Raw genomic sequence first — 24214 nt, 5'->3', positions numbered from 1 at the left:
GTCTTTAGCCAGCTGCAGGGCCTCAGTTAGATTACCTTCTGGACCTATTTCCTTCTTTACCAATAAGGAAATAAAATAACAGTAACAAGTCGTGGAAGCGCCTCTCAGTTGTGCTGTCTAGGATGCTATGCACCCTGCTCTGGCTCTTTGAAGGCTGAAGCTGGCTTCTCGGGCCACGGGCAGCCTAGAGGTACTGCTTCTTTTAAAACCATAGACTAATTCTGATTCAATTGCATACCTAAGTGGTTGGACTTGGATCTGCTCCAATTTTCCAGGAGACACGAAGCATAATAATGTGTAATCCTAAAATCTAGACATCACTCTCTCAGGACAGAGCTGAGGACACACAAACTCATAGAGGAATGCCTGGGGAGAGCACGTCTGAGGCTTTAACCATGTTGTGTGGAGGGCACGTAGGCCCGGGATTTCTAAATATGAAACTTCTGGGAAACAGTAGGTGGTGGCTGGACATGGTGGGAGGAGGTAGGCAGCTGTAAACTAACTACTGAAGGCAAGTATTGAGCTTATGAGCAAACTGGACACAAACCACTGATAGTCTGAGACCAGAGAAACCAACATTGGAATAGTGCAAGCCAGCTCACTGTGCACACAGGAGGCAATCTGGTCCCCTGTCCCAGCTGCTCCAGCCCTATAGCAGCTCCTGTAGAGTTTTCTTTGGCTCAGAGAAGCAGAGGCCTCCCCTGAGCCCAGGCCCCCCCTTTACCGCAGGGCAACTGGCTTCCATTACCCCTGACAGCTCCAGAGCAACAGTCCAGCCCCTGGCCCTGTCTGGCTCTACATCGTTCCCTTTTATGGCGAAGCTAAGGAGAAAGCAAAAAGGGGGAAACCTACTTCTCGCTGGATAGAGGGCTGAAGAGATTCAGGGTGCTGCTCCCCTCACCAATGACCCTCGGATGTCTGAATGTCTATTGCAGCCAACTCTCTTCCTCACCACAAACCTACGACCCCTCTTGGCTTGTCCCAGCCCTTCCTTTCCTACCCCCTCATTCACACCCGTGGGGTGATTTCCCACTTGGCCGAGGCCCCACGTTTGGTTTTTGATTATCAGAGAGTCCACCCTAATTCTGACGCCCACCCCACACTGGCCTGAAACTGGCACTGATCAAATAAGTTGTCATGGTCCGCCTCTTTGGTAGGATTGTGGTTTCAGAAAGACTACCACCCGTGAGGGCACTAGCCTCCTCAATCCTGTCCCTATTCTGCATCACCTTCCATTCCATCCCCACGCCAGCGAGCCTGGGAGGGGACCGGGAGGGCAGGACCCTAAGGAAGCACCTGGCTGGGTCGAGCAGGGAAGCGAAGGGTGGGCAGGAAAGTGGGTCGGAGCCTAGAGGTCAGGCCCAGCCTCCCGCCTGCTGCACCCTCGCCTAAACCCACTCCTGGGCTCCAGGGAGGCTGTCACCACAGCGTCTGAAGCTAACCGCGGATTCCGCCGCGCCAGCTGCAGCCAGCTGCGACCCGGGCGGGATTCCCGCCCCTGCCGAGCGGACCACGCCCCGTTCCGCCCTCGCCGCAGGACGGCCATTCTAGGCTCCGCCTAAGACCGGCTCTTTTGCGCGCGCCGCCGGAGCAGACGAGACGGCAGGGTAGAGAAGCCGGAAGTGCCGCGTTGTTCCCCAGCTAGCACTACGAAGTTCCGGCTCAGGTCGCCTACCTCGAGTTTGTGCGTCTGTAGTGTCGGAGTCGGCTGAAGCTGGTCAGGTGAGGGGCTCGCAGGCGCCGTTTCATAGGCGAGCCCGGCGGAGGCTGGATCGTGGTGGCGAGGATCTGGCTTAGTGAGAGAGCAAGGAGTGCGTGAATCGAGGCTCAGTCCTTCCCCTTGTCCACAGGATGATCACGGACGTGCAGCTCGCCATCTTCGCCAACATGCTGGGCGTGTCGCTTTTCTTGCTTGTGGTCCTCTATCACTACGTGGCAGTAAACAACCCCAAGAAGCAGGAATGAAAGTGGCGCTTTCTCCGCCCCAGGTAACGGTCGGGGCAGTAGCGCTCAGACTCTGGACAGCTGAGTGGTGAGGCCGATCCAGGGCCTACACTCTTAGGGAACTTCAAGTCAGAAAGTGTCGAGCCAAGCCTGATAGCCCAGAACCGAGCTCCTTCGTTCGCATTGTGTACAGTGCCTTGATGTATTCTGCTTCAGTCCCCCTAAACGGCTTACTCTTTGAATGAAGATGGGTTTTCGGAGCCATCCTCATTCCCCATTTTGAGGTTTCCAGGAGATAGAGGCCAAAGTTATAGGGTATGGTTACACGGAGGCGCTGACCAGTACAAATAAAGGCAGTAACTGCCAATATAGGGGGATCAAGCCCTTAACAGTCCCACTTTCCCACGGAACCTGAGGCGTTAAGTAATTTGGGGGAGGGGCGTGGTAGTGAAAGATGGAGACTTATTTCCATGTTCTGAAGCCAAAGACGTTTTATGGGTTGACTACAAATAGAAAGCATGGAGAAAAAAGGGAGGGAGCATAGTCTGGAAACCAAGTGTGCTTAAATAATATAAAGGGAATGGGTTAGATGGGGGCTGGCTCCTTAAGGACCTCCCCAGCCCTGCAAGGAAGCTGCAGCATTTTCCTTACTTCGGGTCTTTCCCCTTTTTTCTAGGGTTCCAGGACATAGTCTGAGGCAAGATGGAGGGTGTGAGGGCCTTCACACTTCACTTCATCTCTCCTACCCATCACAGCATACAAAGCAACTACACCTGGATTTTTCCAAACAACTTTTATTTCCTCAAAGTCTTCCTTAACCCTATGGAGCAAGAAGCTGCCACTGAATAGGGCCCAGTATAGGGGCTGCTTTCTTTTCTACTCCCTCCCCCCAATACAAAAATATAGATATATATATATAGATATATATTTTTTTGTGGTCCCAAAATCTTGTGCTGTGGGGGAGTGGGAGGGAGCAGGTCCCTGTTTTGTTCTGTCTTAAGGTGATGTTCTGCAAGGCCTTGGACAGTGTGGCCGACATTCCAAGGAGCTATGGTTGTCACATGGTACCAGCAGCTGGAAGACGGGACTAACGTATCATTTCACTGTGTTCCCTCACCTTAGGGCTACATCCTGGACATGGAGGTAAAGGCATTATCAGACCCTGGGAGAAATAGTGAGTGGTGGTGATTTAGGGACAAAACAAACCTCACATTGGTTCAAGAGCCCCCTGCTGTAACAAATCCGGGATGGGGAGTCAGATAGAGTACAGGAAATAGGAGAAAAGGCGGGGGCAGAGCGAGGCCGTGGGGGGCCGGCCTGAGGCAGCCTGCAACAGAGAAGAGACAGGAAATCAGGGTTGTGGAAACAACCCCCTTTTTCTGGTCTGTTAGCCAGGGGCTGGGAAATGAAAAGGGCAGTGTGAAGCTGGGTAGGGAGAGGCAGGTTCATCATTGCCAGTCACTAGAGTCAGCTAGCCAGTGTCTCGAGACTAATTAGAAGTTATGCTTTGAAGTGAAAACTGAGTCCATGGTACAATAAAAATCAGGGACTAGATTCTTAATGAAAGTGCATTTAGTCTTTGGGATCAATGAAAAGGGAGAAGATTATCCTGAATGCTGAAATGGGGGGGAGGAATAGTAGAAATGAGAGGTGGAATGAAGGCCTGGACTCCGGTGCTCACCCTGGTGTAGCAGAGTGGGGTCCCGGCTCCAGCTCACTGCTCTCTCTGGTCTGGGGGATGGGGGATGTGGGGCTTGAACCTCTCATCCCTCTGCGAGTCGGCGGTGAGCTCCGGCCCAACCTGGGCCTAGCCTGTGTAGACAGGGGTAGACTAAGAGGTTGGCTTCTTCCACGAGGCTTTTCTGCTTTTAGAGTTTCCAGGCTTAAGAATCTGGTACAGAAGTCAGCAGTGGTGCTGGGACCCTGAATTCCTGAGCATTGCTCCTAACTGAGATGATGAGACAGGGTGGCAGCTATAGCTCCAGATTCAATTTATGACAGCATAGCGGGTCTTACTTATCTAAGGGTGGCAAAAGAACCCAGCGTTTCACTTCCATGGGTATCCCATGGCTAAGAGATGGCTGGGTAGAGAAGCACTATGAAGAAAAATGGGAGTGGACTGGTGGATAGCCCTCAGCTTTCTCAGCCTCCGCCCCTGCCAGAGCAGCTTAAGCTTCATCCGTCCAGTCAGCTTCTGCCTCTAGCTACAGTCAAACTAGGAAGGGAAGCTTGTCTGAGTTGGAGGTGATGGTAGGGTGTTATTAGGAGCAGTAACCAGATGTGTTACCTGGGGAATCCGGGACCCCTCCTGGCGGAAACTCTCCTCTGGCAGGTCTGGTCAGAAAGAGAGGAGAAGCTAAGGACGGGTAGGAAAGCCAAAGCTAGTAGGCTGTGGTTGGGGTGCATCTGGCAGGGACAATGGAGTCTGAAGCAAGCAAAAAACCTAGCTGATTACCACTGGGAAGGTTAACACACAGATATCACAGCAACTCTTGACAGACTGGATATAAAAGGCTGTAAATCAGGAAGGAGCATTCCCCTACCCCAGCCCAACCCCCAGTGTTCACAAGAGTGTCTTGATGGGTTCTGCTAATGCTAAAAACACGGAAAGACCCCAAAAATTTTACCTGCAATCGAGTCCTAATGCAAGGGATCCGAGCACCAGCCCCTAGTAGGCTTTTCCCAATCACCATGACAGCCTCTGGCTTGTCCCCTGAAGACGAGAATGAGCAGCTGCTCCCTAGAGAACAGAGGGGACTGATCATCAAGGTAGGACTACGAGGGATGGTAACTTCCCTTGTATCAGTTTCTTGGCCTTGTTGTGTTCCCTTTATGGTGCTGGGGATTAAACCTAGTATTTCATGCTAAGCTGGAGCCCGTGCTCAACCTCTGAGCTCTATCAGTAGCCCTTGATCCTCAGCATCATTGAAAACCAATCATTTATCTTTGGTGATTTAGTACATGCAGGGTGTTTAGTGCCATCCTTCCTTAAACTACTGTGTGCTCCTTACCCCTAGGTCCTTCCCGTGGCAACAACCGAGTCCTCTCTAGATGTTGTCATATGTGAGAAGGTCTTTTTGTTGTTGTTTTGTTTTGTTTCGTTTTTTCAAGACAGGGTTTCTCTGTGTAGCCCTGGCTGTCCTGGAATTCACTTTGTAGACCAGCCTGGCCTGGAACTCAGAAATCCGCCTGCCTCTGCCTCCCAAGTGCTGGGATTAAAGGCATGCGCCACCACGCCCGGCTTATGTGAGAAGTTCTAATCTCATCCAAGGAGTGAAGCTGCAACTTCAAACCCTCAGGCTTAGCTCAATCTGTAAAGTTTAGAGCTTACACCAATCCTGTTTAGGAGTAAAGTCCAGCTGGGCATAGTGGCACGCCTTTAATCCCAGCATTCCAGAGACAGGCAGGCAGGTGTCTTTGAGCTCAAGGCCAACTAACTGGTCTACATAATGAGTTCTAGGACATCCAGAGCTACACAGACCGTGTCTCAAAAGGAGAAAGAAAACAAAAACCCAAGTCCATTCTGTACAACAACTGATTAAAAATGGATAGGTTGGTGCAGTATACGTTGGATTCAATTCTAGGAAACAATCCTGCCTGGCATGGTGGTGATGCTTTTAATTCCAGCACTCTGGAGGCAGAGGCTGCTGGGTTTGAGACCAGCCTGATCTACAAAGAGAAACCCTGTTTCAAAAAAAAAAAAGGAAAAATGATTCCATTTAGTTCCTTTTATCACTGGGTTTCTAAAAGAGGACTGGGTGTGGCTTTGAGTTTAGAGTATAGGATGCCATCTGTAGTAATGACAGGTGAAAGGCCTGCGACTTTATCCTAGCTCTTGGAGTTGGGGCACCTGGGTAAGTAGCACTTTGCAGGTAGAAAAGTCCTCGGGCCTTGAACTGTAGTGTGAGGACTGACAGTCTAGAGCAGCGCCTGTGCAGAGTAGTCATCCAGGGTATGGTAACTGTTACTTTATTTTACAGTTCATGTCATTGAGTCCCAGCCTCCTGTACAAAGGCACGTGCTAGGAGTGTGAGGTACCAGGAGAACAGCGCCTGGTCTGACGTGGCCTGAATATATATATATATAGGGCAGTTCAAAAAAGAAGTCCAGGCTAAGCAGCAGGATGGCTGAAGAAGTTTCTTCTCGAGGCTTAGATAGGAGCCTGTCTAAGCCCTGGGTGGTAGGAAAGGGAAGAAAGTGGGCAACTCAGGTTTCAGGGGCAGTGGGTACCGACCTGATAAGCTGAGTGAATTGGGTAGGAGGCAGGAGCCCATGTTTCGTGAGGAGGTTGGGCCAGAACTAGCCAGAGTTGGGGATGGGGCCAGGCTGCTTGTGGTAGAGCGATGGTTCAGTGGCTGCTGTCGCCGCCTTCTGTCTGAGCATCGGGGCTCTGAGTGGAAAGGACACAAGCAGGGAAAAGATCAAGAAATGAGACAGTGTAAGGTAGGCTTCACTGTCGTGCTTCCCCTGGCCAGGCACGGCCAGAAGCCTGTTTTCAAGCTCTCAACAAATCAGCTGCCCACTCAGTGAGACATCTGGTATTCCAGTCGTCCATACCTCATCCAACCAGTTTGATAAGTTCCTGAACTTGGCTTCTAAAACATGGCTTTGCAGGGCTTTTTTCTTCTAACCGATCCTCTTCTCATTGATGTTCCTACCGCTTAGCCATCTGACCTCGCTCTGTCTCCTCTTAAATTTTTAAATCTCTAAGGCCCTTTTCTCCCAGAATGTCTTCTGTCAGACACTTCGACCTGTTAAGTCCTTGGCTGCCAAACTCAATCTGTCTTCTCCCCAGTCCATTCCTTGTCCCTGTCTGCTAAAAAGCTTGCTTCAGTTTTCAGTTCCCTCCCTTGAATTTCTTTAGTCAAATCCTAATGGTTCTTCAATTGCAGTGGTCTCTAGATACAAGTCTTTTCACTCACTTTACTTTCTCTCAGCTGGATTAAAAAAACAAACAAACAAATATATATATATATATATTCACCCTTGGTGCCAACAATTATCATCCTAAAATAGAAGTCTGGTTAAAAAAAAAATCACCGTGTCTTGGGTGAGAGAGAAACAATACAGATTCACTGACTTTCCTCTCTATAGAGCTGAGGCTAGACCTGAACTTTTGGTCTTCCTGCCAGAGCATCCCTCCATGCTTGGATTCCTCCATGCTTGGATTTGTATGCAGGCATTGCGATGTGTGGTCTGAAGGGTTTTGTTTGTTTAGATTTATATATTTTTATATGAGTACACTGTAGCTCTCCACAGAGACACCAAGATGAGGTCATCAGATCCCATTACAGATGGTCATGAGCCACCATGTCTGTGGTTGCTGGAATTTGAACTTAGGACCTCTGGAAGAGCAGCCAGTGCTCTGAACTGCTGAGTCACGAGCCATCTCAGATTCTGGAAGTCTTTTAAAGATATAGTCTACATGAACCCTTTCAGCACAGAACAGCCAGAGTCCAGTCTGCTGTGTCCAGGCCTTCTGCCATTAAGGTGCTGGTTTGAGAGCTGGGCGTGGTGGTGCACGCCTTTAATCCCAGCACTCAGGAGGCAGAGGCAGGCAGATTTCTGAGTTCGAGGCCAGCCTGGTCTACAAAGTGAGTTCAAGGACAGCCAGGGCTACATAGAGAAACCCTGTCTCCAAAAAACAGAACAAAACAAAAATACTGATTTGATCACTCAACACCTCAGCCACTGTTGCTAGGAGCTCTGTGGGTCCTTTGAAATCTCAGTTTCTCTCTCTCTTTTTTTTTTTTTTTTTTATCTTCCATGTTCCATCTCAAATGCCAGCTCCCTGTAAATGTTGCCTTGGCCATTTTCAGGCAGAATTAGTTCTTAGAGCCCTTTTTTTTTTCTTCACAAGGCTAATCGTCGTTTATAGGTCAGTCACCTCTTTAAGGGCAGACTGAACTGTTAGGGGTAGTACTCTGGTGTATATCCTTTGGCTGGAATTTTACTACACGTTCTGGGGGGTGGGATTCCAGAGAGACAGATGGTGCTGGATGGGATAGGGGAATTGCAGGGTCGGCGGCTTTAGCAGGTGCCAGATACTTTTGGATCATCATCGAACCAAATAAAATGGTGATGTCAATATTCTAGATGTCCTCTAATACAAGTTACATGTGTTAGGTATGAAAAGCCTAATTTTGGACGCTAGTGACAGTTAACTTCATCTTGTCTGTACTGGATCTTAGCAGGCGGTACCAGGCATGTACAGAGCAGGACATGCCTGTAATCCCAACATTCAGAAGCTGTGGCAGGGAGGTCACAAGTTCTAGGCCAGCTTGTGCTTAATGAGTCCCTGTTTCAAAAAGTATTTCTGAAGTCTCTAAGTTGAAGCTACCTAGAATGAATCTCAGAATGAGTGAGTGCTCTTAGGATGGAAGCCCTTCTGGCTATTGTGATGCTACAAAGCATACAATTAGAGTCTAAGAAGCAAAGCAAAGAACACAAAAGCAGAGTTCAGGGCACAGTGGGAGTGAGCTGAACCGCTGATAGGATAGCAGAAGTCAGAGAGACTTGTGGCCACCATCAGTGACTCAGTGATCCTCGAGTGTACAGACCTTGTGATTCTGATTAAAACCTGAATGTACACCTTTAATCCCAGAGGATTAAATACCTAGAATGTCATCTCTAACATGTCTTTGGGACATCTTTCCCTGTAGATCTTATTGAATCCTTGAATGCTCGAGTATCGGGCTTTTATAACCCTAAAAGAATTAGAAAGATTAGATAAGCATTAACTTGACTCCTAATCAAACTTTCCATTCAGCACATAGATGTTTACTGCACACTGAAGTGCTAGGTACAGTGCTAGTGTCTCCCTAGAGTTGGGAGACACTGCCTGACACTGCTTGCTGTTGAAAGAATAGAAGTGGCAATGGTGGTCAAGACAGCAAGTCCTATGGACTCCCTCCCTCCAGAGAACTCACTGATAGGTGGGTATTACCTACTCTACCAAAAGTTGCCTGCTAACTGAGCCAAGGCATAGACCAGATAATTTGTAGTGATAATCCAGCTGGGATGACATAGCTGGGGGTCGGATGAGAGGGTCCTGGTAATAGGAAGACAATTAGAGGCTCCGCCTTCATACCTAAGTGCCTCATCTTTCATATTAGTGTCTGGCTGGATAGGCTGAAAGGCAAGATGAGGATCATGCAAATGAGATTTCCAGAATGCAAAACTGAAGGAAGCTACTACGTGACTATGGAGTTGTGTGTGCCGGGGGTGTGGGGTGTGGGGGTGCCTTACTTGCTTATGTCTAATGTACAGGAGAGGCTGCCTTGTCACCCCGACCTGCCCCCCAACCCCCGCCAGCGTTCACTTCTGATTTTGCAGTGCCGTGCATGCCTCTGACTTTTCTCACTTCTGTACTATTCTCTGATACCATTTCTGAGACAGTAGATTGGAGCTGTGCTGAGATCTGGGAAGGTAGGTGAGTGTGTTTTGCAGCTGGGAAAAGTCGGGTGCTGGGACTTAGGATTTCTTGGCCTCCTGCACTAGGAGCTCTCTTGTTTGTCTGAGTTGGAGATTCATTGGCCTTTTTCCGGGGCTAGCTCACAGCTGGAGATGGTGCCTTTCAGACCAGCTCCCTGTCTGCCTGCCTTATGCTGCTGGCGGAGCTGGCCAGATCTTTTCTGAGAAAGCTCCCTGGAACCTCCAATCTCATGTTTGTTCAAGTCAATAAAACCAATAAAATGTATAGTTAAATATAATATAAACAGTAACTGAATTTTTTATGGGGAGTGGGTAGGTAGATGATCTCATATAGTCCAAGCTGGCCTCAAACTCACTCTCTAGCCCAAGGCCCAACTTGCCTTTCTCTCCCAAGGGCTGGGATTACATACATGCACCACCACACCTGACGTCAGAATTTTATAAATAAATTCACAAGTCAAGATAACAGTGATCATCACAATCCAAATTTGGGGGTTGGAAAGTATAGCACATTTCAAGTTAAAACTTCTGAGGTCTGGAGTCATGTTTTTTCCTAGCTTTAAAAACAGGCCAGCCAGGATAGGTGAGTAAAATTTACCACACTTAACAAACTGAGCTCAATTTTCAAGACCAACATGATAGAAAGAGACATGATAGATGCCCATCAGTTGTTCTCGCCCCACCACACGGGTGCTGAGGCATGTATCTTTATGCACAGACATACAGAAAGTCACAATAAATAAACACTTCCATATTGCTTGCTGTGGTTGAGGCCGAAGAGCCAGCAGTGTGGCAACAGATGCTATAGCGAACATGGTAGGACAGAGCACACTGAACAATATGTTTTTTCAATAGTTGACTGAAGATGCCACGTCCAAATGTTAGTTTGCATTGCAGCCCTATCTAAAATCAGAACCAGTTTTCCTTCGTGGGGTCTTAAAAGAATTGTGCCAGTAAATGCCCAGGGAACTCTTAGATACTTAAGACCTCACTTTTTAAACTCTCTACAGTGTCTATTTTGATACAACTTTCATCCTGACCCCTTGATTTTAAACCCAGTTTCCTGCCATGTTTATGCAAGCCTTGGAGGGTATTGGTTCTCTAACCATTCTGTTCCAAGCTCGTCCACCTGAGGAAGCGTGCCTTCTCACTTGGTTCTTCCACATGGTGACTTAGATCTCCAACTCCTCCACTTGTCCTGTTTATGGTTCTGCCAAGAAGACATCTCCATAGATGTCTTTAGGAATCTATGCCTGTTAAGATGGCTTTTCAATTTTGTTTCCAACTGTGTCTTTTTTTGTTTGTTTGTTTGTTTTTTTCTCGAGACAGGTTTTCTCTGTGTAGCCCTGGCTGTCCTGAAACTCACTCTGTAGACCAGGCTGGCCTTGAACTCAGAAATCCACCTGCCTCTGCCTCCCAAGTGCCTGCGCCACCACTCCCAGCTCCAACTGTGTCTTAACTGTAACTTTCCTCTAGCGCACAGCTTGAAGCCTCTTAGCTCATCTGTCTTTTGCTGTTATTGGGTCCTTCTAATTCTTAGATTTCTTTCCTTTGCAGACTCTGGTACAGGTCAGCTCATGTGTCATGATTGCAAGCCCCTGTCTCCCTGTGCAAGTGTGCAGTGCAGTTCCTTTTGTTCCCATTTTTCTTAGAAGCAACCACAGTTGCTACCGTATGCCTCATTTAATTCAACATCCTTGTTTTTAAAACACTTCCCACGTGTCTTCACCAAGCTTTGTGGGTGAAGGGCTAGCCCTTTGTATGCCAACTCAGTGTGGAGTTTTGTTGTCTTCCAGGAGCTGTGTTTCTGAGCGTGGCTGTCATTCTCATTTGGGGATGTTGTTTTTGTCAAGCCACATACTATTTGTTCTTCAAAGTTGTTTCTCAACTGAGCATTCTGTTTAATTACTTATGACCTACCACAGTAGCGCTGCAAACGGCCTGGATGTTTATAATGCGCACATACTTTTTATGTTGTATTTGCTATCTTGTTTCCTGTGTTAAGTTCCACGTCAGTCAACCAAGAATTACTTAGTACTCAGGCTGCATATTTTCAGTTAGTTCTCTGAGGAAGTAACATAGAATATATGGCCCCCACCTCAAGGATTTCAGTGCAGAGTTCTGCATCAGGAAGTGGAGCTGGAGGATGTCAATTAAACAATTTAATACCAAAATCTGCCCCCAGCTGGAAATCGGCCAGCCTATCATCCAGCACTTGGGAAGTTGAAGCAAAAGAATTCTAAACTCAAAGCCAATCTAGGCTATAGAACAAGACCCTGCCTCTAAATAAATAAATAAATATTATAAATCTGCCTTGAATTCTCCAGGAATGATCTATAGAAAAGGCCCTTTGTGGTCCAGGATGGAGAATTTATAATGCTGATGAAGAAATTATAAGCTGTGATCTAGGAAACCCTGACAAAACCAAAAAAGCCCACCACCACCAACAATAAGAAATCTTTACCCAGATATAACATAGGAGACTAGGTTACTGGAGCCTCAAAGACAAGCGGGGGACCTGCCCCTTAAGGAATAACCCACTCTGCAGGACAGTGGCGGCACACGCCTTTAATCCCAGCACTCGGGAGGCAGAGGCAGGCGGATTTCTGAGTTCGAGGCCAGCCTGGTCTACAGAGTGAGTTCCAGGACAGCCAGGGCTACACAAAGAAACCCTGTCTCAGAAAACCAAAAAAAAAAAAAAAAAAAAAAGTAATAACTCACTCTTCACCAGTTTCCCCCCTGTGATAGAGTCTCATTAGGAAGCTGAGATTGGCCTCCAGTGTGTTAGTCTCCTGCTTCAGCCTACCTAGCCAGGGTTATAGGTGTGTGCCACCACATCTATTTGGATAAGCCATCCCTAAAATAGTTTTCTGAAGTCTTCTCATCAGAAAAATGGGACTATTATCCATCCCACTCCACCTGGTTAGATACGTGAAACCCTTTGTGATATCCTTTTATTGTTATTAAATGCTATCTAAATATGAAGCATGATCATTACTAATCTAATATTTTAAAGCACAGTGCATATAATTATTTATTCCTAAGTTAGATAGAATCTCAGAGGGGGTTTGGAATATAAACAGAGCCAGTTTCCTATCAGAAATGGGAATGCTCTAATTAGCTGAAGCTGGGCTCCCGCTGCATCTTCTCTAGCTAGCAGTCAGTTACAAACACTGTCTCTGTAAACCTGCCCATATCAAGGCCATTCCCAAAGCTCAACAGCAGAAAAACCCTCACAGAAATGGCTAAAACTGGACCACAAAGCTCTTATCTCCACCTTACAGGTCTGGCCCAGAACACACATCAGCAGTACTAATTTGTGATATATATATATATTTCTAGAGTAATACTACAAAAGTCTCTCCTCACAGTCCAGATTCCTGCCAGCTTTCCTCACCTTGCCCCCAATCTCCACCCCTTGCAAGCCCACATTTTGGTCATAAACTTCTGACCCAGAGTCTCTTACCAAGTAAGATCCAAGGGTACTTACTGGTTGAGCACCCGTGCACTGCGGGGAAGGGGCAGGCCGGTGGTCTATAAGCCCACAGTGAGCTGCTTCAGCTCTGCTTTGCTTTGGAAGAGCTGGGACCTTGGGGTTACTGCTGTGAAGCCAGGAAGCTTCAGCCCACAGAGGCGGTGGATAGTGCTCTGCATTCTACAGTGCTACCATTTAAATTCTAAAGACATTTCCTCCTCCTGCCAACAAGAAGACACTGTGACATTGTCCTTGATAGAAGTTCCATGTCTGTGTTTGGCACTGCTGTAGCTAGTGTTCTGTCCTTGGAAATATCCCTGGTTCCTAGTATGTGCTGAAGCTACAATCGCCGGGCCTTCTATCTATGACTGGCCATATCCAGTACTGCTCTGAAGTTATGCCGCGGGAACACCATAGTCGCAGGACAGGCTGCAGCGTCTTCTGCTACAGACTAGTTTTATTGATCCGCCCCTTGTATGTCTTCAAGCTCTTTCTCCCCAGCAATGCCCCAAGCAACCAAACACCTGCTGCAGGGGCTCCCAGACTGGCTTACCTCTGACAGGGCCCAGCACCCGATGGCTGACCTTTTGGGTGCTAGAGCCCAGGCCTGGTAGCCCCGCAGTCCGACTGCCATGAAAAGGGAAGCTGGGAGAGTTCTTCATCTGTGGAGAGTTTTGTTGGCTGCTGCTGCTGCCACCAGTACTCGTGCCGGTGCTAAAACTGCGAACCCGGCTCAGAGCATTTTCAGAGCAGGAAACAGGCAAGCTGCTGCAAAAGAGCAGGCGCTAGTTTAACCTGGGCCTGGGAAAGCTTCCTCAGGATATGGCGATTAAAATTCACTTCTGGGGTAAAAGAGCATAGGACCCCATTCCCAGGAACCAGGGATGTCCGCCTGTGGATGAGGATCTAGCTCGGAGCATCCCAGGAACCAGGGATGTCTGCCTGTGGATGAGGGTCTAGCTCGGAGCATCCCAGCTAGTTGTGGAAGGGTTATCAATCCTAAGTAGCTTGACTTGACAAAGAGGTCTCCTTTGGTTGGTGCTCGCTCTAGAGCCTCTTCACCTAGTCACTCACAACCTTTGGGACCTGAGACCTGCCTGCCACACCCTTGCCAGCCACAGAAACAGTGGGTTGTGGGATCTGGATCTAGGAGTCCCTGGCCGGATCTTCAGCTCCTTAGATGTAGCTCTAGGGAGAAGGGAAGAGGTTCCCATTCTCAGAAGCCGAGGTAGTCTCAGCAATTTCTATGGACCCAGGAAACATTCCCCACGTGGCCTTCCCCACAAGCTCACTGCTAACTGGCCAGCTTCCCTCTACTCCTTTCCTCTCCTTACTTGTTGCTTTTGGGAGGGGTTCGAGCCCCTCGCTTCTTGCTCGCGCCCATGTTCCCAGCACTGGTCAGCCCTCTGCTGTTGCGCACGTGCCTCAGCATCCAGGCTCGCAGGTTGGTGAGGCTGCTGTGTTCCGACAGCACAATTCGGGGCCACGGATTACACTCTGCCATGTCCAGAGCTGCGATGGCCATAGCTCGCCCCACCTGTGTGGGTGAGTTTGCTTCAGTGTCTTTATCCTCTACTCTAGCTGCTGTTTGCCCAACAGTGTGGCACCCAGCACAAGAGGCGACAAGAGGCTGGACCTAACAGTGGGTGCCCCGAACCCTGCGCCCTGGTTCTTTATCTCAGGTCCATTTACAACTTGCTGTTCAGGGCAGGGGCTGCTGTGCATGGAACCATGACCTTCCCAGAAGAGTTTGTGTTGTTTAAAACCTACAGTTTTATTTCTCTTATGTGCCTAGAAAAAGACACATCAAGACTACACTAATGGTATACTATTAAACCTAGGAGTGACCTGAACCCATGAGAGAGGTCAGCTCAGACCACATATTTACTTAGATGTACCAGAGTAAAGTCTGTGATTGGGGTCAGAAATTACACCTGTGTTCTCGCCTATTACCTTAACAGCTAACCCTGCAGAGGATCTTAGATTGGGGTTCCCCTTCCCCACTTACTCCATGCAATCCTACCTGCTCGAATAGTTCCACAGTGTATCTGGAGGGGAAAGCCGGAGGGGGAGGGGGGCTGGCGCGCCCGTTGTCATGGCAGGCAGCAGGGATGCTGTTGACTGAGCGTCCAGTGTTGTAGTTGCATTCAAGTGTGTAGCTAAGACACAGAGATCTTTGTCAGTGTCTTGCAGCAGAACACTGAGGGACACCAAGATGGTCTAAGATAGTCATCACTTTGAAACAAGTAAAGACCAAGAGAAAATGCTGTGATTCCCAAGTAACAACTAACCATGTGCCCAGGAAGTCCTCCGAACGTGAAGAACTCCCAGAATAATGCCAACCTTGCTAACTGAGGCTCTCTTTTGAGAAGATTTGCGTGGTTCAAGCCCCTCAAACACCCTGGAATAAGTATTTTTTCCTTTAAAGAAGTTATTTCTCGACTATGCCAGTTTCCTCCCAACCTGTGGATTATCCCTGAGGCTTTGTAGATTGCGACACGGCCGCTTCCCTCTTTGGACTGGCCATCTCTACGGTCTCGGGCATACATGTTCTTCTCTGAGAAATTGCAGCCCTGGAAGTCAAAGTGGGCTGAATTCAAGGAGATGAGCTTTGGATATAGCATGTTTTCCACCTGTGTGTGGAGAAAAAAGGGGAACTCAGAAAATGACAGAGAAAGAAGGGACAAGGACAAGAAAAATAAGGCACAGTCGTGTTACTCTGCCGCATATGTCACCCGCATACAACATCACAACCATCAGGAGTAACCACGTTTTCTTCACGCGTCACTGTTTAGCACTGTTTCTTTTAAGCTCAGATTCCCCTCCAAATTTTCCTTCTCTGGTTCTCAGCTCTATGGAAGACGGGGGTGCTGGGCTTGTTCTTCACTCAGACACCATGATGCAATGGCTAAGCTCTCTGGCCCTAGTGCCTTCTCTCCATCCTTTGAAGCTTGTGCTGAGGTGGTGTGCACAGGTCTTCCTGCTCCTCTAGAAGGCTCCCCTGCCCTGGTTTGTAACTACCCCTCATCTCCTAACCTGCAGGACTGACTGCCACAGGATTCAGAGTCCTACCTGGGTGCTCTCGTCACTAAAGCTGTTGCCATACATGAAGCAGCCCCTTTTGGAAGCATGTCCGTGCAAGTCTACATAGTAAGCAACACCACTCTCTTTTGGGGGGATGGTGTCAGGGGCTGGCTCCTCGAGTTCAGGAATTGGCTGTGGCATAAGCCACACAGGGTCAGTCTTCTCTTCTGCTGGCTCTGTCTCAGGCCAAGTCGCAGGGTTTTCCCCATCAGGTGACTGCCCGAGGTGAGCTTCATTGTGGAGATTATTGGCTTTCTCGAGGTCAGAGAGAGGGGCTTCCGGAGGGAGATGGAGAGTGGGTTGCTGGTTCGTGGGACTCTTGGCGTTGAGCCTCGAGTGCACGTGATGATAAAGCAGCACAGCTTTGGCGCCATAGATGGCCGGGTGCAGGACGGCATCAGGCTTCAAGTACTGACGGTTCAGATTCACTCCACGGGAGTCCGTGCTGTAGGAAGACAGGACTCAACAGGCTCTAGATGTCTGGGCCACCAAAGGAGACATTAGGGTAGGTGACAAGGACACTGAAGACTTGTAAAGTGAAAGGCTTAAGTCATGCTGGAAAGAAGGACAGAGCCTTCCTTCATGTGCGGTCATGCCACCATAGTCCACGGACAGTTCCCTCCACCCAGCTAGTCTTCACCGACATTTGCTCCCACCCAGGATGTGTTCACATGATTACACCCCTCTCAGCTCAGTGGAAGATTAGAGGGGCTTGCCCTGGTTAGGGTACAAGAGGCCTGGAAATACAAACCAGTCAGAAGGCTGGCTGACCTGCACAGCCAAGTGAGACATGAGACTGGAGAAAAGGCAGAAAGGCTGTTTTGGCTACTTACCGGTAGTGGCCCCGGACCACACCATCAGGGTTTAACATGGGAATCAACTTAAAAACAAAGAGTCGACGGAGAGTTTGTGCCCGGGGATCATCAGGTCGAAGGATGAAGTCCAGAAAGCCATTGAACACAAAGCTAGATGGAGTCTCTCCAGGGTGTACCCTACTGCTTAAGAAGAATATCTGAGGTGGAGAAGGAAGCAGACAGGAGGTCAGTGGCGCTATACTTCCACCCTGACAAGGGTGGGCAAGAGTAGTTGAGGCAGAAAGAGCCTTTTCTAGATGGCTGTTTACCAGAGGTACAGGATTGTTAATCCTCTACCCTGGGGTACAAGATAAACCGGGTCCAGAATGTGTAGAGGTAACAGCTGTAAGCTATCCACAGTGGCCGGAGATAGGATGAGGTTAGATTACTGTTTTACTTCTGTGTATGTCAACTGATATATGTGGGGGCCTGTGGAAGCCACAAGAAGTCATTCTATCCCCTGGAGCAGGAGTTACAGGCCACGGCACAGTGTGGGTGCTGGGAACCAAACAAGGATCCTTTGTAACAGAGTATTAAGTATTCTTAAAACTGAGCCCTCTCTTCCACCCAAGAATACGGCTTTCATGTTCTTCCCACTTACTTACCCTTTTGCCTGTGAAACGGAATGGTCGGGGAGTGCCGAGATCAGGAAATAGCTGCTCTAGTCGGGGCTCCCGATCATCTCGAAGCCCATGGCAGGAAGTGATTGTTAGTAGATCTACACGAAGTCCATCCAGAGAATAGCAGAGAAGCTCTCGGTGGTAATAAATACTATCCAGAGGACTACAGGGATAAAATCAATAGTTAGAAGTCCCTAAAGTCCTAGCACCAGGCATGCAGGCAGCATTGCCAGCTCAGGACTTAAATTATCTGGTCCCTCACCATGACTTTTGGGTCCTCATAGTCGCTTGAACTGGTGAGGCTAAGGGTATGTGTGGGCTCGCACTGCTAGGTGCAGACACAGGACTGAAGCTTTTCCTATCATCAGGTTGGCAGCAAGCTCCCTTCTGTATGCACTGAGCTGTCTTGCTGTCACTCCTCCAGCTCTATTATTTAAGAGTAAGTTTTTTGTTTGCTTTCCTAATTTGTGGTACATCAGGATAGATTAATCTGTGTACATAGAGAGTTGCCCTCCGTAGAGGAAGATGAAGAAGACATGCTGAGCAGCCACAGTGCTGGCTATACTCAGGATAGCTCAAGAGAACTGGAGGAGCATGCGTTGGGCAGGTGATTATGGTGGCAAAGGAACACCTTTGTCTACACGTGGACAAGACTGGTGACGTTTTGGCTAAGAGCTCTTAGAACAAATGCTGGGAGCAGCAGAGGTACTACAGAATCCACAGTATAGTAGGGGGAAGAATGGGGTTAGCACCTGCTATGGGTAGAGTAATTCTCTGAAAAGCGCTGGTCTAGCTGGCTCAGCAGATCCTGGCAGTCACTGTAGGAGAAGGGGTAGCAGAAGGCGAAGAAGGTGGTGGCTCCCCGGCCCTCTACGAAACGGTGAACAAAGGATAGCACAAACTGTGTCTCTGTCATCTGGGGAGCAGAGGAGGAAGAGGGGGCAAACATGTCATCTGTGTCAGCACTGAGCTCCTCCTGTGGGGATGCTGGGAACTGACCTCATGCCTCTCTCACCTTTACCAACTCCCTCCCTCTGACACTCTCCACATGAGAACCAGCTTCTTCAGGCTTGCTGAAGCAGGGGCTCAGCTTGGACCCCAGCTAGGGGTGGAAGAAAGAAGATACTAAAAGCTGCCTGGTCCTCTCTCTCAAAAATGTGTTTCCTCTACCAACACCCAGTCTTCCCTCCTACTGGAGAACTTACCTCAAAGGTGGGCCGCTCTCTAATGCGTTCCCAGCGTGGCCGGGAAGGCAGTGTGCGCACAAAGGGGGCCATGCCCTGGGAATACAGTTTGCTTTGCTTGTTCATGTTCATAATGTTGATCTTGATAAGCTTTCCTGGAGTCCCTCCCCGGACACTGAAGTAGAACCATGACCTGAGAGCCAAAAGAGAGACCAGCTGTTGGCTGTGGGAGGGCCAGGGAGAGGATGTGGGGAAAGCTGAATCAAATCAAGTCCAAACAGCAAAGGGCTATCTGGTAAGGAGGGAAGGGGGGAGGGTTTACAAGAGATACTGTGCTGGTGCTCAAAGTCAATGCCTGACTATAGGATGCATCCAAGCACTCGGCCTTCCCACCCCCTGCAGTCCTCATACCTGTTGCCATTTTCATATTCCGTTTCAGCACAGTCAGGCCGGGTCCACACGTTGAACTCGTAGTCAGGGGAAGCAGCAGACCCACTAGCGGGGGCTGTTGCCACCCCTCCTACGCCTTCCCCATCACTAGACACAGTCTCCACCTTTTCCACATGGGCTAGGTTCCCTGAATCAAAGCGAGAACTGAACAGCAATCCCCCACAGCGCAGCTCCATGGTGGGGCTGGGAAAGCATCCTCTTGCCCCACACAGGCCCTGAGAGCTGGGGGGAAAAAAAATCAAAGTTGGGATAGGGAGGAAGGGCAGAAAATGAAACAATGTGTTTGGTATGTCTGGATAAATGAGAAATGTCTTTTCTACTCTATGAAGCAAAACGCTCTTATTCATAGAAAACCTGGAAGTAGCCTTTCAGTAAGATCAAGAGAAAGCACAACTCTGTCCCTGGACACCCAAGGAGTATGAGCGACCTAAAAACACCCTATTTTACTACATCACCACCGTTCCCCAATCGAATGCTCACTAGCTTCCTTAGTTGAGTTGGAAAACGCTAGATTCTCAAGCTTTTTAACAACCTAAGAGGCAGAGACTCGAGGTCGGGTGGTTGCCACTGACTCTATGAGGGAGAGGCCATATTAAAATTTCCTATATTGGCTTTGTACTGGACAGCCCGGAGCAAGAAGAACCAAGTTTCTAAGTGTAAATGGTAGCTTCCTTTCTTTACCTCTTTTGTCTTCACAAGCACCGACTGTAATTATACTCGTTTCTCGGAGACCTTGAAGAGCGTTGCTACCACCCCCTTCCTCTACTACGCCTATTATGAAAACGTAGCCTATGCCCGGCCAAAGCCACTTGCTCACCTGCCCTGAACCTCAGTTCCAATTAGGGTCTGTTTCCATCCTCCCGCCCTGTAGACACGAGCCCGTGCAAAAGCTACCCTCGAAGGTGTGGGTAACGGGCGTCCTAAGCACCCCTAGGAAGGCTGGGCCAGTAGAGTCCCGCTTGGAAGCAGCAGGCAGCTCCTCGATTCGCGAGGACCCTCGCGCTGCCTGGCTTGTCCAGGGCAGGGTGGGGTTTGGAAGCGTGGGAGGGGTCGAGACAGGTACACTGGCGGACAGGAAGGCGGGTCCTAGGGGTCAGAGGTGAGGCCACAGGAGCAGAGGGAGTCAACCAAAGGCGGGGTCGGCGGGCCGGCCGCGGCAGGCCGGGGGGCGGGGTGGCATTCGACGGGGGCTCCGGCAGAGCGGGCTGAGAAGGGGGCGGGGCCTGCCGGCGGGGCCGCAGTCCACGCGAAGCCCCTCACCTCTCTCCGGGCCGCTGCTCCCGCTCCCTCTCCCGCTAGCGAGGCGGCACCTCGGGCCCCGGCACCCGGGCCCTCCACCCGGGACCCACACAAAACCAGAGAGCCGCGGTGCCGGGACCCCACTCTGCCAGGAAACAAGAAGTCTCTTGCCTATTGGCCGCAGCTGCAGCTGGCTACCCGCCCAGTAAAGCGCACTGCCATTGGTCGCCACGCAGGGTTCCGTGCACGTTGGCAGGTACCTGTGAGGGGGCCGTTTGGGGGCTTCCGCGGGCCACCGCCGTGTGCGGCTCACTAGGCGTCTTCTCTGTAGGCGGTTAACGGCCCGCCTCCCCGAGGCGGGAAAGACAGAGCAGTGAGCAGGAAACAGGAAAAGACTTACCTGTGAATAAGAAAATAGCATGTGAAGCCGATCTTTGTTTACCGTGCTCCTAGCTCTACTGTGTAACGAAACGTGGACACAACAGATCATGAGCCTGATGGTGTGTAAAAGGAAGTGGAGGATGCGGGCATCGATCCCGCTACCTCTCGCATGCTAAGCGAGCGCTCTACCATTTGAGCTAATCCCCCAGCTGTAGTGCTGTACCTTCCTGTAACCTTTACAAGGTTTCCTGAGACTCAGTTTTCTAATGTAGTTCACAATATAAAGTAGGATGGAGCCCTCAGCAAGATTTTGAAACAGAGCCATGTAATACATACATAAGCAATAAGGACTTTTCTTGAAGTACATGTCACTATAGCTTTAACACCTAATATGCGAACAAGGTACGTTGTACTTCGACTACTTAACTGCTATATGTACTCAAGGGGTTTTCAACGTAGCCAGGAAAATACACTGCCTATCCTCAAGTAAGCGTTTCCCCCACGGAGCAATTGACCTAGGGTGTAGGTAAACTAAAAGTAGTGCACGAAGTCCTTCGAGCCGGAATCGAACCAGCGACCTAAGGATTACCATATTGTACTGACTACAGTCCTCCGCTCTACCAACTGAGCTATCGAAGGCCCCGCTGCGTCGGGCTGCTGCAGTTTTCCCTCTAATGCTTACCAAGATTTTTTTTTTTTCCCTAATGTGTTTCTGCGTAAACTAAAGGATCCCGGGCCAGAAGAAAGGCGGGCTTGCAGGCTCGCACCCTGCGGCAGGAGCTCGCCGTGAGCCGGATTGAGGCTAAAGCTGGGGCGGCCTTCCTCTCGCTAAGCAGACATTAGTTTCGGTGTTTGGGACTACGAATGCTGCTTCTGCTCCAGGTTTCCTTTGGTTTTCGGCGTGATGAAAGTATATAAAGCATGTTGTTCTGATGATGCGAAAGACATTCGCTCCGTCAGCTGAAGTGTCGGGGTCCATTCACCGAGACCCAGGCCAGAAGGGAAGACCGAGCCACGGGAGCGAGGGACCCCTATGCCCTGGACGCTGGGATGCAGCGGCGGCCCGGACTCCTACTCTCCGAGCCCACTGGCTGGGTGCAGTCCCAGGTCCTGCCCTAGTCGCTTATAACCTCGCTTTTATGGTCGAGGTCTGGGAAAGGTTTCCGCCCCACCTGGGCTTCACTGCCAACCAAGTGTCTTCTCTGCCGTGATGGGTTGACCCCTTATCTGGCTCACGTATTTGTTGCTCTTCCTCACAGGGCCAGCCCTCTATTGGCTCACAGAAAGCTCACCCATTTTTTTAAACAAAGGAACAAACTCAACGCCCAGGTCCTCTGTGCAGTCTGCTCTGACTGGCGGAGTGGTTGGGTCCAGGAACCCTCCCCCAGTCGCAGTTCTGAAACACCCAGCTAGGTAGAGAGGTGGTTTGAAATCTTACTTAGATTTCATTCTGATGGGGGGGGCGGGGGGGAGCGTGTTGCTACCGTGACCAAAACTCATCTGCCTATAGTTCTCAAGGCATGCCCTTAGCATTTGAAGCAGTTCATATTTCTCTCTTTCTCCTCCTCTCCTTCTTTTCCTCATTACAACCCCCTACCCCACTATCTGTCTCTCCCTTGTTTTATTTTTGTGAAGCCTTTAAAATTTGAGGTTCATATAACATACTTATCCCTTTGTTTCTCAAGTCTACAGCACCAAGTATTCCCAAAGGGGTCTTCCACCTACACTGATCAGGGAAAGTCCAAGTGAGCGTTTTAGTGACCTGTAGTACAATCACAATGTTGTACAAATGTCACCTCTCTATTAGAGGGCTTGTTTGTTTTTAATGTTCAGGCTGGAGCCCGGGACCAATTTTTTCTCCAACTCGAAGAGATTCGCCTGTTTCTGCATCCAGAATTCTGAGATCAGAGCATGCACCAGCACATCCCATCAAAACTTTTAAGTCACTAGGAAGAACATTCATTGCCTTTCAAGTAATCGCTCCCAGCTTCGCTTTCCTTCTTTCTCTGGCAACTACTTGTTAACCGGCTTCCAGTCTCGTTCTCTTTCTTTTCTTTTCTTTCTTTTTTTTTTTTAGGAATGTATCTAGGAATTGGATTGTAACATAGCATATTTAATTCCTTAGGAATGGCCAAGCTACTTCCCAGCGGCAACATTTGTAAAAGGTTTTATTAGCATATATGAACTATAAATACTGGGTTTTATTAACGTTCTTATCCTTTGTTTTGTTTTGATCCCGTGAGTTCTTTGTTACACTCCTGATAAGTTTCCGTCTTCCCAAGCAGTCCCTGCCCTCCTCTCTCCTTTTTTTTTTTTTTTTTTGTATGTTAAAGCATGGGCTAGAGCTGAATGCAACACCAGAAGTGTGCATGGATTCTAATTTCTCCACAGCCTTGTCAATGTTTACTTTAATAAGTTGAACTCAGTTACTCAATATCACTTCCTGATGTCATCAAAGACATTTTGAAATTATTTTCCATCTTTTGATTTTGACACTATTTATCTTGTTATGGGAGAGTTTATATTTAAATTTTCAGTATAAATACTGTTACTGTTATTATTCTGGTTTTATTGTTGTTTTGAGACAAGGCTGCTCCTAACCCAAGTGCTAGGGACCACAGACCTGCACCACCACCCTTGCCTCTTCGTGTCTGTGTTTGTGATGGAATCTCCCTATTTAGACCTGGCTAGACTGGACCTCCATATGTAAACCAGTCTGACCTTTAAGCTTTGGAGATCTCATGTGCTCTGCCTGCCGCTGCTGGGGTTAAAGGTATGAGCCACCAAGGCCGGCATGCACATTCTTAGGACTCTTTGGCCATATTTCTGTTATCCTGACAGGTTTTAAGGAATGTACTTGTTTGGTCAAGAAGTATGAAACTTTTCTACCGTCTGCTAAAAGTTTCCAATTTATCTCCCATAATATACAGATTCTATCATAGCAAATCATTGATTTAAATAATAAAGAATTCCCAGTACTTGGGAGGCAAAGGTAGGTGGATTTCTGAGTTAGAGGCCAGCCTGGTCTACAGAGTGAGTTCCAGGACAGCCAGGGCTATACAGAGAAACTCTGTCTCGAAAAACCAAAACAACAACAACAACAACAAAACTATTAAAGAATCCTTCAGAGCCACTGTGATGGCTCAGCAGTGAAGGCACTCATGGCCAAGCCTGCCAGGCCAGAGTCTGATTCCCTGGGCCTGCTAGACTTGCAGAAGGAGAGAACCAACTCCTTCAAGCTGTCCTCTGACCTCTACAAGAACACACATGCACACCCATGCACACAGTACACTAAATAAATAAACGCAAAGAGAGAAAGACTTTTTATTAATGATGGGTGTCTTAGTTAGGGTTTTACTGCTGTGAACAGACACCATGACCAAGGCAACTCTTATAAAGACAACATTTAATTGGGGCTGCCTTACATGTTTAGAGGTTCAGTCCATTATCATCAAAGCAGGAACATGGCAGCATCCAGACAGGCCTGGTGCAGGAGGAGCTGAGAGTTCTACATCTTCATCTGAAGGCTGCTAGCAGAATACTCACTTC

At 48.8% G+C, this 24214-nt stretch overlaps 2 protein-coding genes, 1 long non-coding RNA gene and 2 other non-coding genes across 25 annotated transcripts; 2 read left to right on the top strand and 3 right to left on the bottom strand.

Annotated features, from left to right (window-relative positions):
* The first annotated feature begins 1579 nt into the window (after nt 1–1579).
* Nucleotides 1580–2871, top strand: Ost4 (oligosaccharyltransferase complex subunit 4 (non-catalytic)). 3 transcript variants are annotated; one of them, XM_006504071.4, is made up of 3 exons: nt 1580–1722; nt 1851–1988; nt 2229–2242. In XM_006504071.4, the coding sequence occupies exon 2, from the start codon at nt 1852–1854 to the stop codon at nt 1963–1965; it is 114 nt and encodes a 37-aa protein (XP_006504134.1). In that variant the 5' UTR covers nt 1580–1722; nt 1851; the 3' UTR covers nt 1966–1988; nt 2229–2242. The 3 variants fall into 3 exon arrangements, with proteins under 3 accessions (XP_006504134.1, NP_077780.3, NP_001128164.1); NM_024460.4 differs by lacking the exon at nt 2229–2242 and adding an exon at nt 2621–2871 and having other exon boundaries at nt 1599–1722; NM_001134692.2 differs by lacking the exon at nt 2229–2242 and adding an exon at nt 2621–2871 and having other exon boundaries at nt 1599–1988.
* On the bottom strand, nt 2721–20748 carry Agbl5 (ATP/GTP binding protein-like 5). Of its 19 annotated transcripts, none has more exons than NM_001048192.2 (17): nt 20306–20381; nt 19007–19267; nt 18617–18788; nt 18427–18513; nt 18164–18327; nt 17397–17574; nt 16771–16949; nt 15926–16382; nt 15317–15486; nt 14877–15012; nt 14188–14390; nt 13407–13621; nt 6179–6334; nt 4572–4684; nt 4232–4278; nt 3626–3756; nt 2721–3271 (listed from the first exon to the last, which is right to left on the bottom strand). In NM_001048192.2, exons 2-16 carry the CDS (start codon nt 19219–19221, stop codon nt 3708–3710), a joined length of 2541 nt encoding a protein of 846 aa, NP_001041657.1. In that variant the 5' UTR covers nt 19222–19267; nt 20306–20381; the 3' UTR covers nt 2721–3271; nt 3626–3707. The 19 variants fall into 19 exon arrangements, 17 of the variants coding, with proteins under 17 accessions (NP_001041657.1, XP_006503931.2, XP_006503936.2 ...); XM_006503868.4 differs by lacking the exon at nt 20306–20381 and adding an exon at nt 20545–20688 and having other exon boundaries at nt 2723–3271; XM_030254378.1 differs by having other exon boundaries at nt 2872–3271; nt 19863–20430.
* Gm35795 lies at nt 20432–23222 on the top strand. The gene is made up of 2 exons (XR_376844.2): nt 20432–20540; nt 21393–23222. It is a non-coding gene; the product is annotated as a predicted gene, 35795 (long non-coding RNA).
* On the bottom strand, nt 20800–20872 carry n-TAagc15. Its single transcript has one exon. It is a non-coding gene; the product is annotated as a tRNA-Ala (tRNA).
* Nucleotides 21216–21304, bottom strand: n-TYgta9. Its single transcript is given in 2 exon segments — nt 21216–21251; nt 21268–21304. It is a non-coding gene; the product is annotated as a tRNA-Tyr (tRNA).
* Nucleotides 23223–24214: the final 992 nt, after the last annotated feature.

This window comes from Mus musculus, chromosome 5, assembly GCF_000001635.26.
Source record: "Mus musculus strain C57BL/6J chromosome 5, GRCm38.p6 C57BL/6J".
Lineage (NCBI taxonomy): Eukaryota > Metazoa > Chordata > Mammalia > Rodentia > Muridae > Mus > Mus musculus.
Note: the sequence above shows the minus strand (reverse complement) of the source record. Positions and strands in the feature narration are given on the sequence as shown.

Bases quoted from the DNA above. Each gene is read 5' to 3' on its own strand.
- Ost4 (NM_024460.4), top strand. From the start codon at position 1,852: ATGATCACGGACGTGCAGCTCGCCATCTTCGCCAACATGCTGGGCGTG.
- Agbl5 (XM_030254376.1), bottom strand. From the start codon at position 19,392: ATGAATAAGAGCGTTTTGCTTCATAGAGTAGAAAAGACATTTCTCATT. The intron at 18,328-18,616 runs GTAAGTTCTCCA...TCTGCTCCCCAG, and splicing joins GAGAGCGGCCCACCTTTGAG to ATGACAGAGACACAGTTTGT. The intron at 14,391-14,876 runs GTAGGATTGCAT...TCACCCACACAG, and splicing joins CTGTGGAACTATTCGAGCAG to GTGGGGCGAGCTATGGCCAT.